Consider the following 24,051-nt stretch of genomic DNA (forward strand, 5'->3'; position numbering starts at 1 on the left):
ACTTTTATTTGAAATGTTTCTTTCTATAAAATCATCTAGATACTTAACAGATAATTTGGAACTTTTGACAATATTCCAAGTATTCAAATATTCTTTCCAAACAACTATGCGAATATATATTTTTCCAAACCCAAATAGTTATTCCCATGCTTGAAATGCTATTTCTAATTTCTAATTTGTTCTTAAGGGCTAATTTGCAAAATGAAATTGTTTGGATGATTGGTTTGCAGTAAACATGGTGTACCAAATTGGTTTCTAAATTTAGAGAAAGGTTTAGTCTCCTCTTATAATAATCAAGAAATAATAGAAATATTAATGATAATGAAGCTTCCATAATTAAAAAGTCAAATTCTGAAATAACATGCAGAAATGAACACTAGCACATAGCAGCTACATAATTCATAATTCTAAGAAGTGGTTATTTTGAGCTCTTTTCATGGGATACCAGAACCTCCAACATTCAGTTTACTAAATGATAGTATATGTATCATATGTGCCATAATCAAGTTTCATAATTTTTGGAAATTTGGTACTATCAAATATAACTTAAAGATATAACAAATAGTGCATAAAATTCTAAGAATCATAAAAGAAAGGCAAAATTGTTTTAATAGATGACATGAGTTCCATGTCTGATATTTTTAAAAATTTTAGAAAGCAGTAATTACTGTTACTCATATAAACGCTTTCAAAGAAAAATATTGTGTATCTATATGAGGATTTGAGGATAAGTTCTAGATTTTAAATACAGTAGACTCCATATCCTTTCTTGGAGGTTTTTGAGGGCTGATTTTTGGTAATATTTCTTTGGCATACAATGTTTTATGAAGTCCAGCTTCTCGAAGTGCTAATTCAAATCGAAGTCTAGGGTCAGAAATTATCTGTAGAAATAAAATACAATTCAAATAAATAGCAATTCATTGAAATAAAATAAATCTTATCATTTAGTTCCATATTTTCCCAAGTCACATAATTTGTTTTCGCTGGATAGATGAGTAGATGACAATAAACTTTGAGACTACAGTGACTATATTCTAGTTATTTTTACTGAAAATGTCCAAAGCTCTTTTGACATTATCACTTCCCAGTATATCAGTGGTTTCCAAAAGAGGATGTATAGAATATTGCATGCTAGATTAGTAAAAATATAGTGCATTAAAATTATTAAAAGATGAGGTTTTTTAAAAAAGCTTACTTTCACTATTGTTATTTATTATTTATTGTTGGCTGGAATTATAAAATACAGAAAATCATTGATTAAAATAAATCTAACCCACAACCTTGTGCATCTGTCTTTAAACAGATATTTTAATTTCTCCATCATTTGGCAATATGTAAATTAAGTTTAAACTCAAAGCCACTACTTGAGAAACAAAATCAATAGAACTTTTCTTCCAAGGCCGGATTTCTATTTCCAACAGAACTAGAAAATGCCTCCATCAATCTGATTCTAAGTGGGTGTAGACATATGAATAGTTCAATTTCTGTTTTCATTTATGGCTGATTGGACCTTATTCCTCTTCCCCTCCTTCCACAAGTATATTAAATGTCAACAGACACTGTTCACAATGATAAGAAGGTGGCCGCACATGGATTTTACCTAATGAGGCATTTTACATGGACTTGAAGTCCCCCTAGAGAATGAGATAATAAGCTGTTGCAAGCAGCCTGACCTTCAAGGAGGTCTTAGACGAATGGGGGTGTTAAGAATGTACACAGATAACTACAGTTTATGGAAACATGAGACAGATGCTCTAAGTGTAGTAAAGCAAGGAGGTGCATCTCCTAGTGCTGGCGGGATGAGGATGATTTCAGGTAAGGAGGAGCAATTAAGCTAACCTTAAAGTCCAACTTATTCTTCTATAAAGCTGAGGGGGGGAGAAAGAGAGATCTAACAAGAAAGGAAGGCACATACAAACATAGAAGTGAAATAGGTCCATCTGGGATCAGGGTAGTTTAGGGAGAGCACTGGGTATTTGAGGAACACTGGAAAAGGACACTTCTCAGGCTGGGACTTGAATCTGAAAGGCTTGAAGGCCGTGCCAAGGAGTCTGAGGGGCTACCGGAGTTGTCTTTGTTTTTAGCATAGACATAATATAACCATCGCAGTTGCACAGAAAGATGAATCTGATTGTAAGTTCAGGATATAAGAAGGTGGCAGGGAAAGAAGAGATGGAGGCAGGGAGAGTGGTTAGGAGTCTTCTACAATCGTCTAAACATGAAGTAATAAATGTCTAAACTTGGCTGGTAGCAAGGAAGAGATAACTGTCAGAAACACTATGAAGGAAGGAATCAATAGAACTTGGCAACTGACCAGATACAAGGTTAGGGGCAATGATGAGTATGAATTCAAGAACAATACAGAGATTTGTGTCTGAAAAGCAGCCAGGTTTTAGACCCAGGTTTCTCTTCTTAAGACCCAGGTTTCTCTTCTTCAATATATTCTCCCTGGTCACTCCCGTCCATTACCAAGGATTGATGTTCAATCTGTGTGCTATTGACACCCAAATTATCTCCAGGATTCACGTTTCTCATCAGCTCCAGGGCTGTGAGATTTAAATTTTTTAATTATTCTATTCTTCAATAGATAGCAAGTGAAATGGAGATCTCTCTCTCACCTAGACCTCTGTCTCCCCAATTCCCCTCCCCAGAAGCAGCCGATCAGTATTAGACATCTTCACCCCAAACAGGACATGAGCAAAACAAATTCTCTCTCTTCCTAGGTCTCTTTTTCCTTCTGCATTCTTATATGGTTAATGGCAGCTCTACCTAATAACTCTAATTTACTGAATCACTATGAGGTACCAGGCATTACTCTAGGCAGCTGACATTTATTATCTCTAATCCTCACAAGGACCTTGCAAATAATTATATTACAGATGAAGAAAACAAGACATGAAGATGTTAATAGCTCACACAAGTGCACCCAGCCAGTAAATAGTGGATGTGGATTTGAATCCAAAATGTAGTCTCTTCCTAGTATGACTTGGTGTCTAGCTTGGAATCACCCTTGCTTTCTTTATCCCTTCCGCCTCTAGTCAGAGCCATGCATGACCCCCCACACCCACCAATTCTATGAAGAGCTCTGTCATCTTAAAAGGACCTCACCCCACCCCACGTCCACCCCCTCCAATTTTCAATTCAGGACACACAGCTAAAACATAAATCCAATTATAAAATTTACCTGCTTCAAAGTCTCACATCTGCTCACAGGATAAAAATCAAATGCCATAGTAGCAAGACCTACTATGCTTTTCACAGTCGGACCCAAAATCATGTTTCCAGTCTCATCTCCAGCACTTGTCCCATACCACATGTTATATACCTCACAATGAAGACATACCAGGAAGGGCCTTGTCCTACCCTCTTCTCTTCTTCAGCCCAGCTACCTTAGACTTTTCCTGCTTCTGACTTCACATCTGGTATCTGGAGATACCCAGACATCCTAATAATTAGTCCCTCTCTCTATGGAACCCCCCCAACCCATTTTTTTTATTGTTATTACTATAAATCCCCATCTGGAGTGAATTTTGTTACTGCTGCCAAAAATCCTTGACTAAGATAGAGCTTAAAAGATTCCTCTCTGACACTTTCTCAAGTTCTGCAGTTGGAGTTAATCATCTGTCCCTTTCCCCTTGCTGCTGCTGCTCTTAGACCTCTTCCATTACAGAGTCGATCTCATCCGTGCAGCTTAATTTCTGTTCACGCTACTTTTCCTCCCAACCCAGCTTTCTATTCACTTCCTCCAGACAGGACCAATCTCTCTTTTTCAGGATATAGCCCAGGTACCTTGCACAGAGCCAGAATATAGTATATGTTCCATAAATACTTGTTCAATTAATAAATGAATAAATTATTCATCTTTTTATTCCCCAGCAAAACATGCACACAGCGCACAGTAGAGATACATTGGATTTATTTGGCAATGGATAAATGAATGAAGTTTCCTGATTTTTAAATATTTAAATAAATATTTAGCTTCTGTCCTTAGTTTTATAAAATTAACTACTTTTTCCATTAATTTCAGTGATAGCCATTCATTCATCTGTCCTTCCTTCCACTGTCTATCCCTTCAATCCATCCATCTAAAACCTCTTTTTAAAATTTCTTCTCAGTTACAGGTACAGACTAAAATGAATCCTAAGTTCCTAGAAATGGTTAAATAACCCCTTAACATTTTTTTCACAGAAAATGTTTTATTTTATCCTTAGCTCTGATGTATTATCTTCTGTTCATTTTAATTTCTAAAAGCTTTTTTGTTTTATCTTATCAGTATCATCAGTTGTTTCATAGGATTTATGTTATGAAGTTAAATATAAATTATTAATATAACAGAAAAATTTAAACAAAATGAAATATTAACACAGAATTTTCAAATAAAACCTTATAAAGTTATTTTTTTAATTTTAAAAATATTTTTTAATGACAGATTTATAACATTTTCAAGTAAACTGTTTTATTCTATGGTTACCTATTAACTATTTTACAATATTAAGAATTTTGCTTAATATTAGTAATTATTGCTATCATTTAGAAGTAAAAAAATTAAGCGAATACATCTGGTATTCAAATGTAAATATTGACAACAATTTGTAACCCAAAACACACATTTCTATAGTTCTTCTTATCATCATCATGTCTTTTGTATCAATCGTGCTAATTCCCATAATTACCTGCTGTGCATTGTATGTATTCAATGTGAAGAGTGGCTTTTGAAGAATAAATTCTTCAGTTTCAATACCTGTCCTAGCTTTCGATGCCATTGTATCTGACATCATTCTAAAAGGATCAAATTGAGCAACAACGGCAACCTGAAAGAAGAGAAAGCATAGCTACTAGGAACAAGGTACAAGCTAAATCTTCTGGGTAACATTATTAATGTTAATGCCCATTAAAGAAATTTTATTAAAGATAAAACCTAAGAAGAAATGGCAGAAAGAATATTAAATCCAGGCCAGTTCTAGAGATCCACAAAAGAGTTACAACAACATAAAACAAATATAAAACAAAATATTAAAAGGCCATTAGTAAATAATTATTAGCTATTGATTGAATTATTACCATTATGATTAATTTCAGATAAAAAATTATCTTGCTGATATGCAGTCATAGGAAATCTTATATAGAAAAACTACACATTCAACCACCTTGAAAGTAACCAAAAGTAAAACAACATTCATTTTTTAACCACTAGCAATCTATGGCTACAGTAACAATCCCATGAAGATTTCTAGAAAGCTTCATCTGATTAAGCTCAATCTCGAGCATATCATTCATGGGTAAAGTCGAGTGTGTTGAAATTATTGGGCAAGATATCTGAATTTTCATTGCATCAGGCAACTAGATTTCCAGGGACTGCTATAAACCATTGTTACCCTTTCTACTGAAAAACTGCAGAGTCTTTATAACTCAAATGCCCTTGTCCTTTATGATAATTCAAACCTGCATCTTAATGAAAAGAATCCACTAATTTTATAAATTATATGCACCATTAGTAACACCTGCCTGTTAATTCTGAAAGTCAAGAATGAGCATGAAGAAAATGGCATTTTTAATGCCATTTAGAAACTGTAATGAAATAACTGAGGGTTGACCATAGTTTAATTATTATAGGTTTCCTAGCTAAAATATTTTATACTATAGTTCTAAACACTGATTACAGATAATGGGCACAAATATTTCCTCTTTCAAAAGGTTCACAGATGGAAGTTATTCTAATCATATGAACTGTATTTATCAAAGCTATATTGGAACAAAAATGTGTTTTGTAATAATGACATTGTCTCACCCCCCAGATGGTCATGGTATATAACTATTTGTTAATGATTAAATAATTAAATTTAGTAGGAGTCTAAGAATAATTTAAATTTCTAGGATCTAGGCTGACCAGAACTTACATTCCTATGATTTGAATTTATCTTTACAATCTATTTTACCAAAGAAGACAATGATAGAATAGTTGTATGCAGCATTTACACTTCATTTATACTATCTCATTCAACTAGACTTCTTTGGTTTGAATTAGGTGTGATATTTACCAGCTGTGTGACTTTGGGGGCAAGCACCTAACCTCTGTGCCTCCTCAGCTCCCTCTTCTGTAAAACAGGAATATTAGCAATACCTACTCCATAGGTATTACTAGGGTGCCGTAGAGATTTTAAAAAGTAATATCTAAGAGCATTTAGAAGAGGGCTTTTTACTTAGTAAATACTCAACAAATTTGAACTTACATTACTACAAACCTATGAGGCAGGTGCTATTATTATTATTATTGTTCCCATATTTCAGATGAAGAAATAAAGCTTAGGGAGGTTAAGTAAAAGACCTAGGTTTCCAGTGCTAATGAGTACCAAACCAGGCTGTTCCAAGTTTGAAGGACACTAGAAGCCAAGTTCTTATCCATGCATGACACCATATTGCTTCCACTGACATAGGAGGGAAACCAGAGAGCCATTTCCTGTTACCTGGGAAATGTGTCATCTACTTTTGCCTACTTTTACTAGGCAAGGCAATGGGAGGCTTTTATTTCTCCACAAAAAGGATGTTTGTAAAAAGTGGTTCTTAACGTGTTTCTGGAATATTTCCAAACAGAGGTTCCTACCCCAAAGACGATTATCTTGCTCTGCCAAGTTTTTTTGAGGACCATAGAATCCGTCAACTAGACGCAGAGTTTCACTGCTGCAAGTGGATACTATTCAGCTAATAAACTAGAGGTGATATGTACACATTTAAATCTTGGGAGAGCTTTTTAAAAGGTGCTGATAAAAGTTCTTTTAATACACTGAGAAACTGGAAATGGTTCAACATAAATCTAATTACTCCCAGGAATGAAGATCAGTGTCCCAATTTGGAAAAGCTCCATTTTATATAGCAGACGTCATGAACCAAGCCCCAGTAATAATGTTGTTGAGAGCACTTACATTTTGTTTAAAACCACCCATGAAAATTTCCAAATTAAAAACACCTGTTTCCTAAGGGCTTCTAGCCGCCTCTCTCTCACTTCTTCTTCATGCGCTTCACGAAGGGCCACTTCTTTCTTCTCCATCAAACGCTTTTCCAGTAATTCTTGTCTATATTTAATCCTTTAAAAGTAATGCACAGGCAAGTTGGAGAAGCATCATAATAATCTGGGAGAGTATGTGGATAAGAGCAAAGGTGCAGAAGGCATCTCAGAGTTGACATCACAGTCATATTTTGATTTTCCTTGTTTGGGGCTGATTTCTCATATCCAAACAATAAAATACACTTGTATAAAATGCAATGTACAGTAATTTTAATAACAACCAGGGAAATACATGAAAGTGTAGGGGTAAAATCCAGTGCATCTCACTCCTCATTGAAATCATCTCATTAACTCTCAGACTGTCTGTCGGCAGCCACGGCTGCAGCTAATCTATCCCAACAGATGACCTGGCCCACTCTTGAGTTATTACAGCAGTCTTCTGATGAAAGGTTTTAAAATAATTTGAGATGTTACAAAGGCTATATTATTGATTAAATGTACATATTTTAGAAAGAAAAGTAAAATACACTGCTATAATAATATACCAGTTATTTCACTTACTAGAATTTAAGCTAAACTTATATATATATTGTGACTTTCTGAGTTGGGTGTGTGTGGGTGTTAAACTTTAAAAATTGCACTTTGACATCTGTAGATGGCAGCAAAAACATGACTTTCCCTTAGCATTATATTTCCATGCCCCTTAAAATCATCAGATATTAGAACAGAGCACATTTTTTTTTTTTGATTTATAAAAAATAAAATTTATTGCTTATAGTTTCAGAGGCAGGGAAGTCCAAAGTCCAGGGAACACATCTGGTGAGGGCCTTCTTGGGGGTAGTGACTCTCCACAGAGATGCAGGGTATCATATGGTGAATGGATGAGCGAGACAGAGCTCAGCTTTTCACTGGCTCTCCTTATAAAGCCCTCAGAACCGTGCCCATGACCACCCATTAAACCACCAATGGAGTAATCCATTAACAAGGGTACAGTCTTCACAATCTAATCACTTTTCAAAGGCCCCATCTTTCAAATACCATAATTGGATTTCCCACCCTCTTAACATTGTTACAAAGGAGATTAAGTTTCCAATGCATGAACCTTTTGAGGACACATTTAACCCATAGCACCATTCCTGGATCTAGAGGCGAGGGGTTCAGGGATCAATGCATCACCATCTTCCACTGACTGCTATTAGTCCAGGGATGAGCATCTGTCCTAATTTGGCTAAAGGGAAGGACTTCTATTCCATGGTTTGGTTCCTTCTCTCTCTCCCTTTCTCTCTCTCCTTTTTTTAAATTTTATTTTATTTTATTTATTTATTTATTTATTATTTAAATTTTATTTTATCGATATACATTGTGGCTGATTATTGTTGCCCATCAACAAAACCTCCCTCCCCCCCCCCCGACAAATGTCCCCTCTGTTTGCTTTCGTATCAACTTCAAGGAATTGTAGTTGTTGTATCTTCCTCCCACCCCCGGTTTTTTTTTTTTTTTTTTGTGTGTGTGTGTGTGTGTGTGTGTGTGTGTGTGTGTGTGTGTGTGTGTGTGTGAATTTATATATTAATTTTTAGCTCCCACCAATAAGTGAGAACATGTGGTATTTCTCTTTCTGTGCCTGACTTGTTTCACTTAATATAATTCTCTCAAGGTCCATCCATGTTGTTGCAAATGGCAGTATTTCATTCATTTTTATAGCTGAGTAGTATTCAATTATGTAGATGTACCACATTTTACGTATCCACTCATCTGATGATGGACCTTTGGGCTGGTTCCAACTCTTGGCTATTGTAAAGAGTGCTGCGATGAACATTGGGGAACAGGTATACCTTCGACTTGATGATTTCCATTCCTCTGGGTATATTCCCAGCAGTGGGATAGCTGGGTCATATGGTAGATCTATCTGCAATTGTTTGAGGAAACTCCATACCATTTTCCATAGAGGCTGCACCATTTTGCAGTCCCACCAACAATGTATGAGAGTTCCTTTTTCTCTGCTACCTCGCCAGCATTTATCGTTCATAGTCTTTTGGATTTTAGCCATCCTACCTGGGGTGAGATGGTATCTCAGTGTGGTTTTGATTTGCATTTCCCGGATGCTGAGTGATGTTGAACATTTTTTCATATGTCTGTTGGCCATTTGTATATCTTCCTTAGAGAAATGCCTACTTAGCTCTTTTGCCCATTGTTTAATTGGGTTGCTTGTTTTTTTCTTGTAAAGTTGTTTGAGTTCCTTATATATTCTGGATATTAATCCTTTGTCAGATGTATATTTTGCAAATATTTTCTCCCACTCTGTTGGTTGTCTTTTAACTCTGTTAATTGTTTCTTTTGCTGTGCAGAAGCTTTTTAGTTTGATATAATCCCATTTGTTTATTTTCCCTTTGGTTGCCCCTGCTTTTGTGGTCGTATTCATGAAGTCTGTGTCCAGTCCTATTTCCTGAAGTGTTTCTCCTATGTTTTCTTTAAGAAGTTTTATTTTTTCAGGGTGTATATTGAAATCCTTAATCCATTTTGAGTTGATTTTAGTATACGGTGAGAGGTATGGATCTAGTTTCATTCTCCTGCATATGGATATCCAGTTATCCCAGCACCATTTGCTGAAGAGGCAGTCCCTTCCCCAGTGAATAGGCTTGGTGCCTTTGTCAAAGGTCAGATGGCAGTAAGTGTGTGGGTTGATTTCTGGATTCTCTATTCTATTCCATTGATCAGTGTGTCTGTTTTTATGCCAGTACCATACTGTTTTGGTTATTATAGCTTTGTAGTATAGCTTAAAGTCAGGTAGTGTTATGCCTCCAGCTTTATTTTTTTTGCTCAGCATTGCTTTCGCTATGCGTGGTCTTTTATTATTCCATATAAATGTCTGGAAAGTTCTTTCCATTTCTGAGAAAAATGTCTTTGGAATTTTGATGGGGATTGCATTGAATTTGTATATCACTTTGGGTAGTATGGACATTTTCACTATGTTGATTCTTCCAATCCAAGAGCATGGGATATCTTTCCATCTTCTTGTATCCTCCCTAATTTCTCTCAGCAGTGGTTTGTAGTTCTCATTATAGAGATTTTTCACCTCCTAGGTTAACTCAATTCCTAAGTATTTTATTTTTTGGGTGGCTGTTTTAAATGGTCAGGCTTTCTTGATTTCTCATTCTGCATGTTCACTATTGGAGAAAAGAAATGCTACTGATTTTTGTGTGTTGATTTTGTATCCTGCTACTGTGCTGAAATCATTTATCACCTCCAAGAGTTTTTTTATAGAGGCTTTAGGCTGTTCGATATATAGGATCATGTCATCTGCAAACAGGGACAGTTTGACTTCATCTTTTCCAATCTGGATGCCTTTTATTTCCTTCTCTTCTCTGATTGCTTTGGCTAGTACTTCCAACACTATGTTGAATAGGAGTGGTGAGAGTGGGCATCCTTGTCTAGTTCCTGTTCTTAAAGGAAAAGCTTTCAGCTTTTCCCCATTCAGGATGATATTGGCAGTGGGTTTGTCATATATGGCTTTAATTATGTTGAGATACTTTCCCTCTATACCTAACTTATGGAAGGTCTTTGTCATGAATGAATGCTGTACTTTATCAAATGCTTTTTCAGCATCTATAGAGATGATCATATGGTCCTTGTGTTTGATTTTATTAATATGGTGTATCACATTTATTGATTTGCGTATGTGGAATCAACCTTGCATCCCTGGGATGAATCCCACTTGATCGTGGTGAATAATTTTACATATGTGTTGCTGTATTCTGTTTGCTAGTATTTTCGTGAGGATTTTTGCATCTATATTCATCAAGGATATCGGCCTGTAGTTTTCTTTTTTGGTTATGTCTTTACCTGGTTTTGGTATCCGGATGATGTTTGCTTCATAGAATGAGTTTGGGAGATTTGCGTCCGTTTCAATCTTTTGGAATAGTTTGTAAAGAATCGGTGTCAATTCCTCTTTGAATGTGTGGTAAAATTCTGCTGTGAATCCATCTGGTCCTGGGCTTTTCTCTGTTGGGAGCCTTCTGATAACAGCTTCAATCTCCTTTATTATTATTGGTCTGTTCAAATTTTCTACGTCTTCATGGTTCAGTTTTGGGAGCTTGTGTGTGTCCAGAAATTTATCCATTTCCTCCAGATTTACAAATTTGTTGGCATATAGTTGTTTATAGTAGTCTCGAATGATTCCTTGTATTTCAGATGAATCAGTTGTAATATCACCTTTTTCATTTCTAATTTTTGTTATTTGAGTCTTCTCTCTTCTTTTTTTTGTTAGCCATGCTAATGGTTTGTCAATTTTATTTATCTTTTCAAAAAACCAACTTTTTGATTCATTGATCTTTTGTATTGTTTTTTGGTTTTCAATTTCATTCAGTTCTGCTCTGATCTTAATGATTTCTTTCCATCTGCTAACTTTAGGTTTGGATTGTTCTTGTTTTTCTAGTTCTTTAAGGTGAAGTGTTAGGTTGTTCACTTGCCATCTTTCCATTCTTCTGAGGTGAGCATTTAATGCAATGAAATTTCCCAGAACAGGGCACACTTAAATACCGATTTAACGCCCCCAAGCTCATTTGACTGTCCTCTGCTGCCTTTTTTCGGGCAGCCTCCCTTACCATCTTCTTGCCCAAGCTATTCTTTTATTGAGTTACAGAGATGAGTTAATCTTTTCAAAAACAGAGGTACTTGGGCTGTTAGGAGAGTATTATGCTATTGCCTCTTTCTTTCATTATTGACAGTTTAGATTTAACTTTCCTTGTGACATCAGTCACAAATGTTGTTTGCCCTTAGCGTGCACACCTGCATTTTCCATGGAGGTACCTACACTCTATCCTTTACATTATGGATTCTGATTTTTACCAAGTGTTTGGAAAATATAGGAAAATGGTCAGGGCCCCTCAGATGTTCAGAATCTTGCTAAGCATTTGATGTAAATAGGCACGTGCACTCAGGTGTTCCTTGGTTATTGTCTAATGTAATTGCACATGTGCACCCAGGTGTCCTGGGCTATGGACTTAAGTATGAAGGATGAGTGGCTCTGATCCACAGGGCCCCCCACCCCCAGGATGCCCCCTGTGGGGGGGCACCATGGGGAGGCTGCTACTGCTGCTGGAGGCTGCTGCTGCTGCTGCTAGTGCCCCGGGACCCTCCGCAAGGCCACTGCCAGACCTGTAAGCTACTGGACCTGTAAGCTGCTGCCGCTGAGGAAGCTGAGGACTGAGCTCATGTCATCTGCCAACAGCTCCTAGAATCTTTCCAAATTACCTAGCATGGACCTGCATGTGAGGGGTCTGGGGACCCAGCCTGGCATGTGAGGGGTCTGGTGACCCAGTCTGTACAATGGGTTTGAAGGATCTGAGCCCTAGCTCTGACAACTTAAATGGAAACTTAATATAACTAAAATAATAACTAAAATAATGAAACATTTTGGCTTTAATTATGATTTGCCTTACTTTACACCAAGTATTCACTATGCATTGGGTCCATGCTAAGTGCTTTAGGTTTTAGCTCATTTAGACTTCACAACAAATGTATGTTGGGGTAGCATTTTTTATCCCATTTTCTACATAAAAAAATGGAGGCACAGACAAGTGATGTAATTTGTCCCGGCAAGTAGCAGAACCAGAAATCAAACCCAGGATGACTGACCTCGGAGCACAAGCCCACCTGTCACCCTCCCAACCCCTCTGTACTTAACCACTTGCTCTCTTCCTCCCCACTCCCCTTCATCTCTTCACCCACCTCACTGACTTATGAATACCTACTGTGTGCTAAATCCTGTGCGAGACAGTGTGGACACACTGAGAAAAAGACTCTGCCCTTAAGAAGTTTATAGTTTAACATAAAGTCACCAAGACATACCTAAGAACTAAACAAGGCATAGAGTGCCCTGAGAAAGGTACAAATAAGGGCCACTGAGGATCTGGAGAAAGGTGAGAGGACCACTTGCTGGGTTGTGGGAGGCATTTGTAGGACTTAGCCAAAGCTTCATGAAGGAGGCAGCATCTAAGCCAAGCCTCAAGGATGAGGATTTGGAGAGGTGAGGAGGGATGAGAGCATAGGCAGAGCCCCACCTTCCAGGCAGGAAAGCACTGCTGGGCTGAGCCCAACAGTCACGTGGTTTCCTTAGGACGCTATGCTCCTGGGAAGGAATATTGTTTACACACTGGTTGCTCATGAGGTTGGCAATGAAGGAGAAGCACAGGGAGAGGAAAGGAGGCAAGCATGCAATAGATCTTTTTGGAATACAAAACCCAGAATGGGATTTAGAAGGAAAATCCTAACGTCCTTTGATGGCCGTGGGCATCCTTCCCATCATCTCCAATATCAGGGAGTCAGTACAGTCAAGACACATGAATTAAAGAACCCACAGACCAGAATGCTCCCTTTTCTCCATGCCTCCATGTCATGGAAAGCTTAATTTCTCATTCTCTCCTTTTTTTACTAAGGCATGGTACTACCTCCCTGATGAGGTTCTACTCAGTTTAAGCACTGAGTACAAGCTAAGTGAACTACTGTGAAGGTTCAATTAAAAGATATCCTGGGATTTGACAATTACCATATGCTAATTCTCAGAACCTTTCAAAAGTTTCTCTTCCTTTGGGATTTATAGGTCGCTTTGTCTGCAATAAAGTTTTGGTCTGTTTTGTGGAAAAGTAATAGTTGTTCCAGTCTGGGGAACTTGACTAGTGAGAAAGAAACTGCAAATGAGACTGATGCGTTTGAAGCCATGCCATTGAGAAGGCTGACTTGTAGTTTACTCTGAGGCTTGTTGATTCATTTAACAGATATTGATCAAGCACCTGCCATGCATCAAGCGCTGTATGAGGCACTGGCGGTACAATGTCAACGCGGGAGACATGCTTCTGTCCTCACTGGACCGACAATCTAACCGGGATAAAAGACCCAGGGGATTAATCTTCAGGGTGGCTTGTGCTCTGATGAAACGGTGGGGCAGAAGCCATGGAGAAGCACCTTTGCCAGACTTTGGGCTTTCAGAGGAGTATCTGAAAGGAAGTAGAAGGGGAGAGAATAGAAAGAACGTTCCAGGCAGAATAAAATAGAATACAAAAGTCCAGAGCTGAGACAGTATGGTATGTTTGAGTAACTGAAAAAGAATCAGTACAATCAAAAGTGAACAATAAGGGCCGAGCCCGTGGCGCACTTGGTAGAGTGCTGCGCTGGCAGTGCGGCGACGCTCCCGCCGCGGGTTCGGATCCTATATAGGACTGACTGGTGCACTCACTGGCTGAGTGCCCGTCACGAAAAAACGACAAAAAAAAAAAAAAAAAAAGTGAACAATAAAAGGTGGGGAGTGCCAAGAGCTGTGGCTGGAAAGCCAAGAGGCTGGATTGTGGAGTTTTGCAAGCATGAGGGCCTGTGACCAGGGAAATGTGATGATCAGAAAGTCTCTCTCCTGTAATAGGGAGGATGGAGAGTAAGAAGACAAAACCAGAGAGAGTGATCAAGACAGAAGCTGGTGGTTCCCTGATCTAGGGCAGGGAGAAAGGGACTAGTGGGAGATTGGGAGAAGACAAGAATTTAAAAGATATGTAGGAAATAAAATAAATAGGAAATGTTAGTTTATGGGAGAGAGAAAGAGACTAGAAGTTAAGATTCCTGTCTTCCACAGTGAACAATGGTGTCCCTCCCTAAGATTAGGAACTTAAAAGAAACAAGGAAGAGAAGGAACCAGGTTCAGTTTGGGACATAGACCTGTCACCACAAGATCTGAACTGGAGAAATAAGAGGGGAATCTTTATCAATTGAATGGAATTCAAAGCACAGAGGCAGATACCATCATCTGGGATGACAGTGTAGAGTAAGAGAAGTAGGCCTTGGATCAATGCCCAAGGAAACAACACTAAAGAGAGGGACAGAAGAAGAGGAAACTATTATGGGGAATGAGGAGGATAAATGGTCCTAAGCAGCCAAGGAAAATGGGATCAACAATGTCAAATGCTACAGAAAGATCAATTATAATCCAAATTAATTATTGGATTAGATAACAGGGAGTCACTGGTGATCTTATCCACAGCAGTCAGTGGAGAGGTGGCTGGGGAATTAGTGGGCGGTAAGGAAGTAAGAAAGGTTCCTTGTATATTCTGGATATTAATCCTTTGTCAGATGTATATTTTGCAAATATTTTCTCCCACTCCGTTGGTTGTCTTTTTACTCTGTTGATTGTTTCTTTTGCTGTGCAGAAGCTTTTTAGTTTGATATAATCCTATTTATTTTTCCCTCAATTGTCTTTGCTTTGGGGGTCCTATTCATGAAGTCTGTACCCACTCCTACTTCCTGGAGTGTTTACCCTATGTTTTCTTTAAGGAGTTTTATTGTTTCAGGATGTATATTTAATTATTTAATCAATTTTGAGTTATTTTGGTATATGGTGAGAGGTACAGTTCTAGTTTCATTCTCTTACATATGAGTATCCAGTTTTCCCAGCACTACTTGTTGAAAAGTCAGTCTCTTCCCCAGTATGTAGATTTGCTGCCTTTGTCAAAGATCAGATGGCGGTAGGTGTATGGATTGATTTCTGGGTTCTCTATTCTATTCCATTGATCTGTGTGTCTATTTTTATGCCAGTACCATGCTGTTTTGGTTATTATAGCTTTGTAATAGTGTTTAAAGTCAAGCAGTGTTATGCCTCCAGCTTTATTTATTTATTTATTTATTTTGCTCAGGATTGCTTTGGCTATGAGGAACTCAAACAACTTCACAGCAAAAAATCAAATAACCCAATTAAAAAATGGGCAAAGAAACTGAATAGGCATTTGTCAAAGGAAGATATACAAATGGACAACAAACACATGAAAAAATGTTCAACCTCACTCAGCATCTGGGAAATGCAAATCAAGACCACTTTGAGATACCACCTCACTCCAGTTAGGATGGCTAATATCCAAAAGACTGAGAATAATAAGTGCTGGAGAGGTTGCGGAGAAAAAGAAACTCTCATACACTATTGGTGGGGCTGCAAAATGGTGCAGCCTTTATGGAAAATGGTATGGAGGTTCCTCAAACAATTGCAGATAGATCTACTATATGACCCAGCTATTCTACTGCTGGGAATACACACAGGGGAATGGAAATCATCATGCCGAAGGGATACCTGTACTCCAATGTTTATTGCAGCACTATTAACAACACCAAGAGTTGGAACCAGCCCAAATGTCCATCGTCTGATGAATGGATAAGGAAACTGGTATATCTACACAGTGGAATACTACCCTGTTATAAAAAAGAATGAAATACTACCATTTGCAATAACATGGATGGACTTAGAGAAAATTATATTAAGTGAAACAAGTCAGGCACAGAAAGAGAAATACCACATGTTCTCACTTATTTGTGGGAGCTGAAATTAAATAAGTAAATAAACACACAAACAAATAAAGGGGGGGAGGAAGAAGACAGAATAACTGCAAAAATTCCTTGAACTATTTAAGTCAAGTGGACAGATATGATGGGGGGGTGGGGGGGAGAGGAATGGGTAAAGGGGCATGAAAATCAACTAGAATGTGTATTGAGAAGTAAAATAAAAAAATCTTTTTAAAAAAATACTACTAAAAGTTCCTAAATTTACTCCTAAAATCCTCTGGGGGGGGAAAATAGTAAGTAACAAAGGGAGTGGAGACAACCCCCTTGGTAAGACTGATACAAACAAGGAGCCAGCGGACAGGGCAGTACTGGAGGAAGCCAGAGCTGATCACAGTCACAATGGCTCCAAATAGATGGTCAAGGTTACTCTATGTTAAAGATCTGCCATGGGAGAACTTAAGGGCACAGGAGATATACTCAAATTCTTCCTTCTCACAGATACTATGGCTTAAACTCAAATAATACTTCATTTGAAAAGGGGAAAGTCTCGGTGCTTCTTTCTTCTCCTACTCTGGATAGAAAAATTTCTTTGCCTACAGAAAAGTGATGCAGAAAAACTCCTGGGAGGAAGCCAAATACTCACATATTCATGGGGAAAGAAAATAGAAACACAGCAAAGTCAATCATTTGGAAAATTTTCCACATACATACTTTCAGCCATTTGAGGTAGCAGATTTTCTCCAAATTAAACGGCTGCTGTGAAAGTCAATGTCGGAAAGTGGCTAAACTCAATAGTTTTTAAGTTGTGCACTGAATTCCCAAACAGGAACCTTGGGTACACTTCTCAGTCTATGTTATGCTCCCTGGGTCTGCAAAGGTTGGAAGTGCTGCAGAAGAGGCATTTTCAACTTCTCTTGGGGGCGGAGAGGCATCATACTGTTCAAAAGCAACAGCTGCTGCAGAATCAGGCACAGCATTAACAATAATCTGAAAAGGATTTTATTTAAGCATCCAGGCCTGAGTGTGGCTGAAGGGACGCTAAGCTTTCATGTAGAAATGGAGAATTTATCTATCATTTAGGAGACTTATGCATGTGTTGCACTCTAAGAAATGAGTATAGAAATGCACATGGTTTGGAAGCTCCTTGAACTGCAGTAACAGCCTCCCTTGGCTTCAATGAGACTTTAGTTAGAACTAGGAAAAAATATTAAGTAATATTAAGTACAGCAACCAACGGGGGCCGGTGGGGGGAATTTCTGAAGAATGATCAACAGTGGCAAGTTCTATAATTAAAAAAATAAACACCCCCCCCCCAAAAAAAACAACTTAAACAATAAACAAAACAGCATCAAGACATATCTTAATTAGGATACTCTAACCTGTATTGAACTCCCCCCAGAAATTTTTCAGGGAGGTAATTTGCCCCAGTGAACTAAACGCAGTTTATAAACAAACTTGCTACTGAGTGTTTAAGTCATGTGGCTTACTTGATATTGTACAAGAAATCTTTAAACAGGTACATGCCAGAGGCACCACTGCCAGAGGTGTTTCAGCAGCAGCACCATGGGGAACCTGTTTCGGCCTATTGGGAAATTCATTTTTGACTCAAATCCCACTCCAAAGGAGGTTGCTCTTCCCACTAAGTGGAGAATACCCCTCCATTAGCCACAGGGTACCCCAGCAGGGAAGAATGCACAGATCATAACAGAGGTGGGCCAGATGCCAGCACCTCTCAAATGGAGGGGAGAAGCCTGCCCAGAGAAAAAATGGAAATCTCATAAGCAGACATTCACACCGAAGGGCATCATAACCCCTCTAACTACACTGGCAGAGAGACTCTACTCAGTGGGGATTCTGGCTAAAGGCATAAGCAAAGACCAATTTTTGCAAACAGTAGTGAGTCCTGACACAAGACAGGACATCCTGGTACAGATTGGCGTACAGATGGGCATGAGGCAAGAACAAAGGATTAGAGAATCCACAGAACCAGAGAAGATGAAGCCATGCCAGCCCCAAACAGAGACCATTCTTCCAGCTCAGAGAGCTTACTGGTTCCTTTGTGAGGATATTGGAACCCCATTCTTTAACTGATTAATTAATTCATTTAGTCAACATATAGTTATTTAAGTGCCTACTATGTGTCAAGCATTGTTCTAGGTGCTCAGGATAAAACAGTGGGGGGGGGAGGAATAGCAAAAAATTCCCCACCTCCTTAAGTTTTACATAATTTGTGGTTTGTTATGTGTAAGGCATGCCTAAATTAACACTCCAGTAAAATGCATAAAGTTGTTCTTAATAAATTATTTTTTAATTTATCACAAAGACTTAAATTAGAGAGCCCCTTCTTGGATTGCTATAGAATGATGATTCTTAACTTTAACTGTCATTAGAATCACTAGAACTTATAAAAAATTTCTCATGCCAGGGCTCCAACCCAGACTAATTACATTGGAATCTGCTGATGGGGCTGCAGATTTTAATAAAAAGAACTAGAATTTTGTTAAAAGTTCCCCTACATGATTCTAATGAGCAGCCTGGGCTAGAACCAATCAATGCAACAGAGCCCAGTAGTTCTGAGACTTGAGCTTACATCAGAATCAGCAGGAGGGCTGGTTAAACCACACATTGCAGGGCCACCTCCACAGCTTCTGATTCCGTGAGGTGAGGTTGGACCCTAAAATTTGCAGTCCTAGCAAGTTTCCAGGTGATGCTGATTCTGCTAGTTTGTGGCCCATACTTGGAGAACTGCAGCATAGATAAAATATACAAATTAGACGGACTCAACCTGACTATTGTCATCAAGACAGAACTAGGTACAACTTACTACTTCAACAGGGTTTATTTCTCTTTGCAGGTGCTAAACATTGGTTTTATGTCTCAGGACTGATAGAAATTCCTACTTGGTGCTATTGACATTCAAGAACAGGATCTTTCAACCTGTCTTCTCCCACCCCCCTAGAGCCCCAACACATGTGAATGACAGATTTCCTCAGTGACCACGGCCTCTCAGGCTTGGATCAGTGTGGGTGACAGGCAGTTGCAACAACAGCTGTTATCCAACCTCTTGCTTTCCCTCCAATAGACAAAGCACTGGTGTATCCTGATGACAGAGCTGAAAACCTCGGGCTACTGGCCAGTATTTAAAGCGTCTATTCAGTAAAATCAAAAAAGGAAGAAAAACTTGAAGGCATCTCGGCCTTATAAAGGAGTTATGAACAACTTTCTTTGGGAATAGTTCTTGCAGCTCCAAGTGGGGGGGAATATTTTATCACACTTGAAATGAAAACACATAAATAAGAGTGAAGTATATTTTCCTATTGATTATTATCAGTTCTGAGCTAGCTGTCTGAGTTCACTTGAGTAGGAAGTGCAGAGATACAAAGGACTATGAAACAAGAACTTGAACCTGAGAGTCCAGAGTTGAAAGCAGGACACAATATGAAAAGAGGAGCACTGGAAAAATGTTGCAAATATCATATTAGCCTTTTCCCAAAATCAGTCCAAAGAACCATTTCTACCACATTTTATTTATCCTTCTCTTTTCAAAGCATCCTAACCCTTTCTAACCCTTTCTGATTTTCTGTAATTCTTCCTTACATATCCTCAAAATTAGACTGCTCCTTCCCAATAACATTTCAAGTAGGATACAAGGAATAAGAGGCATATTATCTGTAGAGAATTAAAAACAATAATATAATAAAACTGACTAAAGGCCTACCTTTTTTTTTTTTTAATCACCGTGCCCCAACATGTCTAAACAATGTTAGTGATGAATACTCCCTCCGCTGAAGCACACAGCCCCATCTGGCCCACTCCTAGCTGCTCCTTTCAGTGGTATTCCTTAACTGACAACCAGTACTTCCCAGGTTATGCTCTTTCTATTGCAACCCCTTAAGTCAGAAGGTATTTTTGGAGAGGAGGCTGCACTTTTCTGACTCCTCAGTGACAATTACAGAATCAGCTACTGGTTGCCCAGGTCAGTGTTCAACATTTACTGATAGTTATTCAAAACTTGACCCATACAGTCCCTGGATCTCCAACAGAACTCACTTCACCCCTGCTTCAACAACCTACTCCTTAGACCAAACGTGGAACCTAGAACTGTTCTCCTACCAAAACCTTAAACTGAGGGATCCCATGATATGACTGCAATGTCTAGGGTCACTGCATATACTGAGAAAGGCTGCTCACTGCACAACTCTAGCAGGTGCCATTCACACGGATTGCCTGTCACCCCCTCTCATGGGTTTCACTACTGAACCTTACTCAACCTGTGGCTTTAGCTTATCAAGCTTTCTTTTTGTCAGCAATATTTATTGATATGGATTGTGTCCTCCAAGTTTTATGTATTACTAGCTTGATCCCCACTGTGACTATTAAGAGGGTGGGAAATCCTATTATGATAACTGGAAGGTGGGGCCTTGAAAAGGTGATTAGATTCTGAGGACCATGCTAGTGAATCGATTAAAAACGGTGATCATGGGCGTAGTTCTGAGGGCTTTAAAAGGAGAGTGCATGAGGAATTATCACTCTCTCTGCTCTATTTTCTGCCATGTGAGACCCCTGGGTCACTGATGCCACCACCAATGTTTTCACCAGATGTGTTCCCTGGACTTTGGACTTCCCAGCCTCTGAAACTATAAGCAATAAATTTCATTTTCTTGTAGAGTACCCAGTTCCAGGTATTTTGTTATAAGCAACAGAAACACACTAATACATTTATTAACTGTGTATCATGTGCCAGGTGCTAGGCTAGACCTTCCCTCCTGAAGTTTACTGTCTTTTTACCTCTGCCTTTTCTCCCAGGTTATGAGAAACAGCAAGGCTTTGCTTCATTCTCTCCCCAGCTTTGCATCCCTGGGTCTATCTCTTCAAAGATGTAGTCACCAGTATCCTTTAATTATCTTGCCTTCTTTTCCTTCTACATCTACCTTGCCAATTCCCAGCTCTCATTCTTTATCGATGATGAAGTTGAACCTTCACTGGACCTAAAACACTGCTCCAGAATGATTTTATTTGCCCCAGCTGATTCACATTCTATGTGAGTTTCTACATCATGTTTAATTCTCCCTCTTAACAGAGAACCTCACCTCCTGCTTCATTGAAAAGGCCACTAAGCATTCACTTCCTCAACAGGCTTTGCCCACTTCCACCCTTGTCAATACTCATCTACATTCATCCTTTGCTCCTTAAGCCTGGGCTCTTAATCCCGTAAACACAGTTGTCTTTAGGATCCTGCTTCAGAAATGAACCTCTTCCTTCCCTATTTCTTTAGTCTCTCTCTAACCTCTTCCCCCTCCCCCATGGTTCTTTTTCCTCTACATACAAACTTTTTCATATGGGAACGAAAACGTATCTCTCAACTCTGATTCCATTTTTGGATACCATCTTCTTTCTCTCATTCCTTTCACTGCAAAACTTCTTAATTGAAGAAGCCATACTTTCCGTCCCTAGTTATTCACTTCTCATTTAGTCCAAGCCCCACTGCAGTCTGGCATGTGCCCACTCATTCTATGGAAACCACTCTCACCAATGTCACCAATGACTCCAAATTGCAAACTCAGAGCCTTCTTTCAGAGTTCTTCCAATCTGACCTGTCTGCAATGCCTGGTCCTAGCAACTACCTCCTTCTTGAAATGTGCCTCCTATCTCTCTGACTACTTTCCCTTGTCTTTTATTGGCTCCTCCTCGTGTACCTACCCCAAGTCCCAACATGAACCCTCTTACTTACTCAATTTAAAAACTTCTTTTAGGAAATTTGACTCCAGCTACAATTAATGAACAAATATCTGCAGCCTCCACCTCCCTCAAAGCCCAGAACCTATGATCTTTTATTCTTAATTTGTGTAAGTTCAAGATCACCCTCAGACAAATGCTTCAAATGTAACTACATTACATTGAGAGTTAAATGCAGAGCTGCTGATTTAATGGGCATTTGTTTTGGGTCTAGAGTTGATATTCTCCTTGTGAAAACTTAGGAACAAACCTAATGACAAGTCTATGGAAGGTTGGAAAGCCTCCTTACATCCTCTTAGAGGTGAACCACTATAGTTTTGTGGGTACCATGGACAGGGCCAAGATTCTGCCTAGTCAATTATTTGGGGTTCGCTGTAATCCAAAGGCACACAATTAAGTTCCTGATGTTTAAATACCTTATAACATGGCTGAAATAATTTTAGCATGAAATATTTATGGTAGAGTTAGTCACTTCAGCTACTTAAAAACCTAAGGAAGGTACTCATAGAATGTATAGCTCTGAGCAATACAACTTCCTGCGCCAAGGAAATATTTTATATGCTGAAGCAACTGCTGAGGTGACTCGACGTTTGGGATTATCAGCTATAAACTTTATACATTGGGGGGTTCCTCTAAAAATAATGACTTTGATATTAGAATAGCTGATTTTTTAAATCACCTTTTTGTAGCAGTAATTGGATACCAGAGCCAACTGTCTATTATGGCCAAATCTAGACTTTAATAATTAAACCACACTGTGGTAGACATAAGTTGTTTTTTAATCTCTCTAGCATCAACCTAGTAATATCAACCCCCTTCATCTGCAGAACTGCCTCTCTTCATCCTATGTAGATCTGATGATAGCTTTATTCAGAGAGCTCCCCCTCTTTACTGATATTAGGGGTTTAAATGCAACTAGAGATGGTTAATAATAGTACATTACAAATATGACCACAACGATTGTCCCTGAATGCACATAAGGCTTCAGCTGAGCCAGTTAGAATCTTTTCCTGAAATGTACAGTTGGATTCTGAAGAAGAAAAGCTTTCTCCTCTCTCTGAGGTCACTAAGCTAGAATGACATGATTAAGCCTGGAGCTGCTTATGCCTGTACCTCCTCTTCTCCCTGGCTCCCCTGTCTCCAGCCCAGACACCACATAGAGGAAGTCCATAGAGAAGCACAGTACTGAGTAAAGAAGTAGAAAGACAGTGAGACAAACCTGAAGATAGCATTTGAGTCCCTGAGGCCATACCCAATCCTAGATTCCCACTCTTCCCATTCCCTGCTCTGCCTAAGTTAGTTTCAGTTAGGTTTTGTCAGTTGCTTCTGAAGAGTCTTGACTGATAAACATATCTTCTATGTACAAGGGAATCTGTATCTTTTTATCCTCTCATAGGAGGGTATGTACCTCATTGATCCAAATGGTAATCAGTTCATTTCCCAAATTGATGACCCATGGAATGTTAATATCCCACAAAATGTTAACACGTGTGATGTCGGGCCTTAAAAACTAACACCACCTTAAGTGACATTACGAGCAGCGCCATTATGGGCCCACAAGGGCGTATTAACCTGGCAGCCTAAGACGGCGCCGGGAGGAAGTAGGGTGGGAGTGTCTGTGGGAACCTTGCCTTAGCCCTTATTGGCCAAATATGTGCTTCCTCGCTCGTGAACACTGCGTGATTGCAATAGCTAGGCATTGAGACAGGATGCATGCTCTCGTAATCTTTAAGCTGATTGGAGGATGTAAAAACCTCCCTTCCCCATTTGCCTTTAAAAGCAAGTGCTTGTGTGATAATAAACAGAACTGCTCGAAAGAACCCGCACTGCATCTGAGTGTCCTTTAATGGGCTGGTTGGGGCCAGTGGCTGTGCTCACCTCTCTTCATGGTTCTCTTCACCCGTCTCCTCCCAACGGGGACCGGAGGGAAAGAGGAATCCGGGCAATTTGCTCACCCACCAAAAGGAATGAGGCTAGGGCTGTTCGGGTCGGCCAGCGGCGGA

General features: G+C 39.0%; 1 protein-coding gene across 2 annotated transcripts in view; it reads right to left on the bottom strand.

Moving 5' to 3' along the window:
- Positions 1–734: 734 nt before the first annotated feature.
- The window catches only part of CCDC148 (coiled-coil domain containing 148), a 189,756-nt gene continuing 166,439 nt past the window's right edge, over positions 735–24,051 (bottom strand). For both annotated transcript variants that reach the window (XM_063077403.1, XM_063077411.1), the window contains 3 exons: positions 6,965–7,082; positions 4,674–4,811; positions 735–881 (listed from right to left, as the gene is read on the bottom strand). In XM_063077403.1, the coding sequence (XP_062933473.1) occupies positions 735–881; positions 4,674–4,811; positions 6,965–7,082 (403 nt within the window). The remainder of the gene's footprint in view (positions 882–4,673; positions 4,812–6,964; positions 7,083–24,051) is intronic.

The sequence above is a fragment of the Cynocephalus volans genome, chromosome 1, assembly GCF_027409185.1.
Source record: "Cynocephalus volans isolate mCynVol1 chromosome 1, mCynVol1.pri, whole genome shotgun sequence".
NCBI lineage: Eukaryota > Metazoa > Chordata > Mammalia > Dermoptera > Cynocephalidae > Cynocephalus > Cynocephalus volans.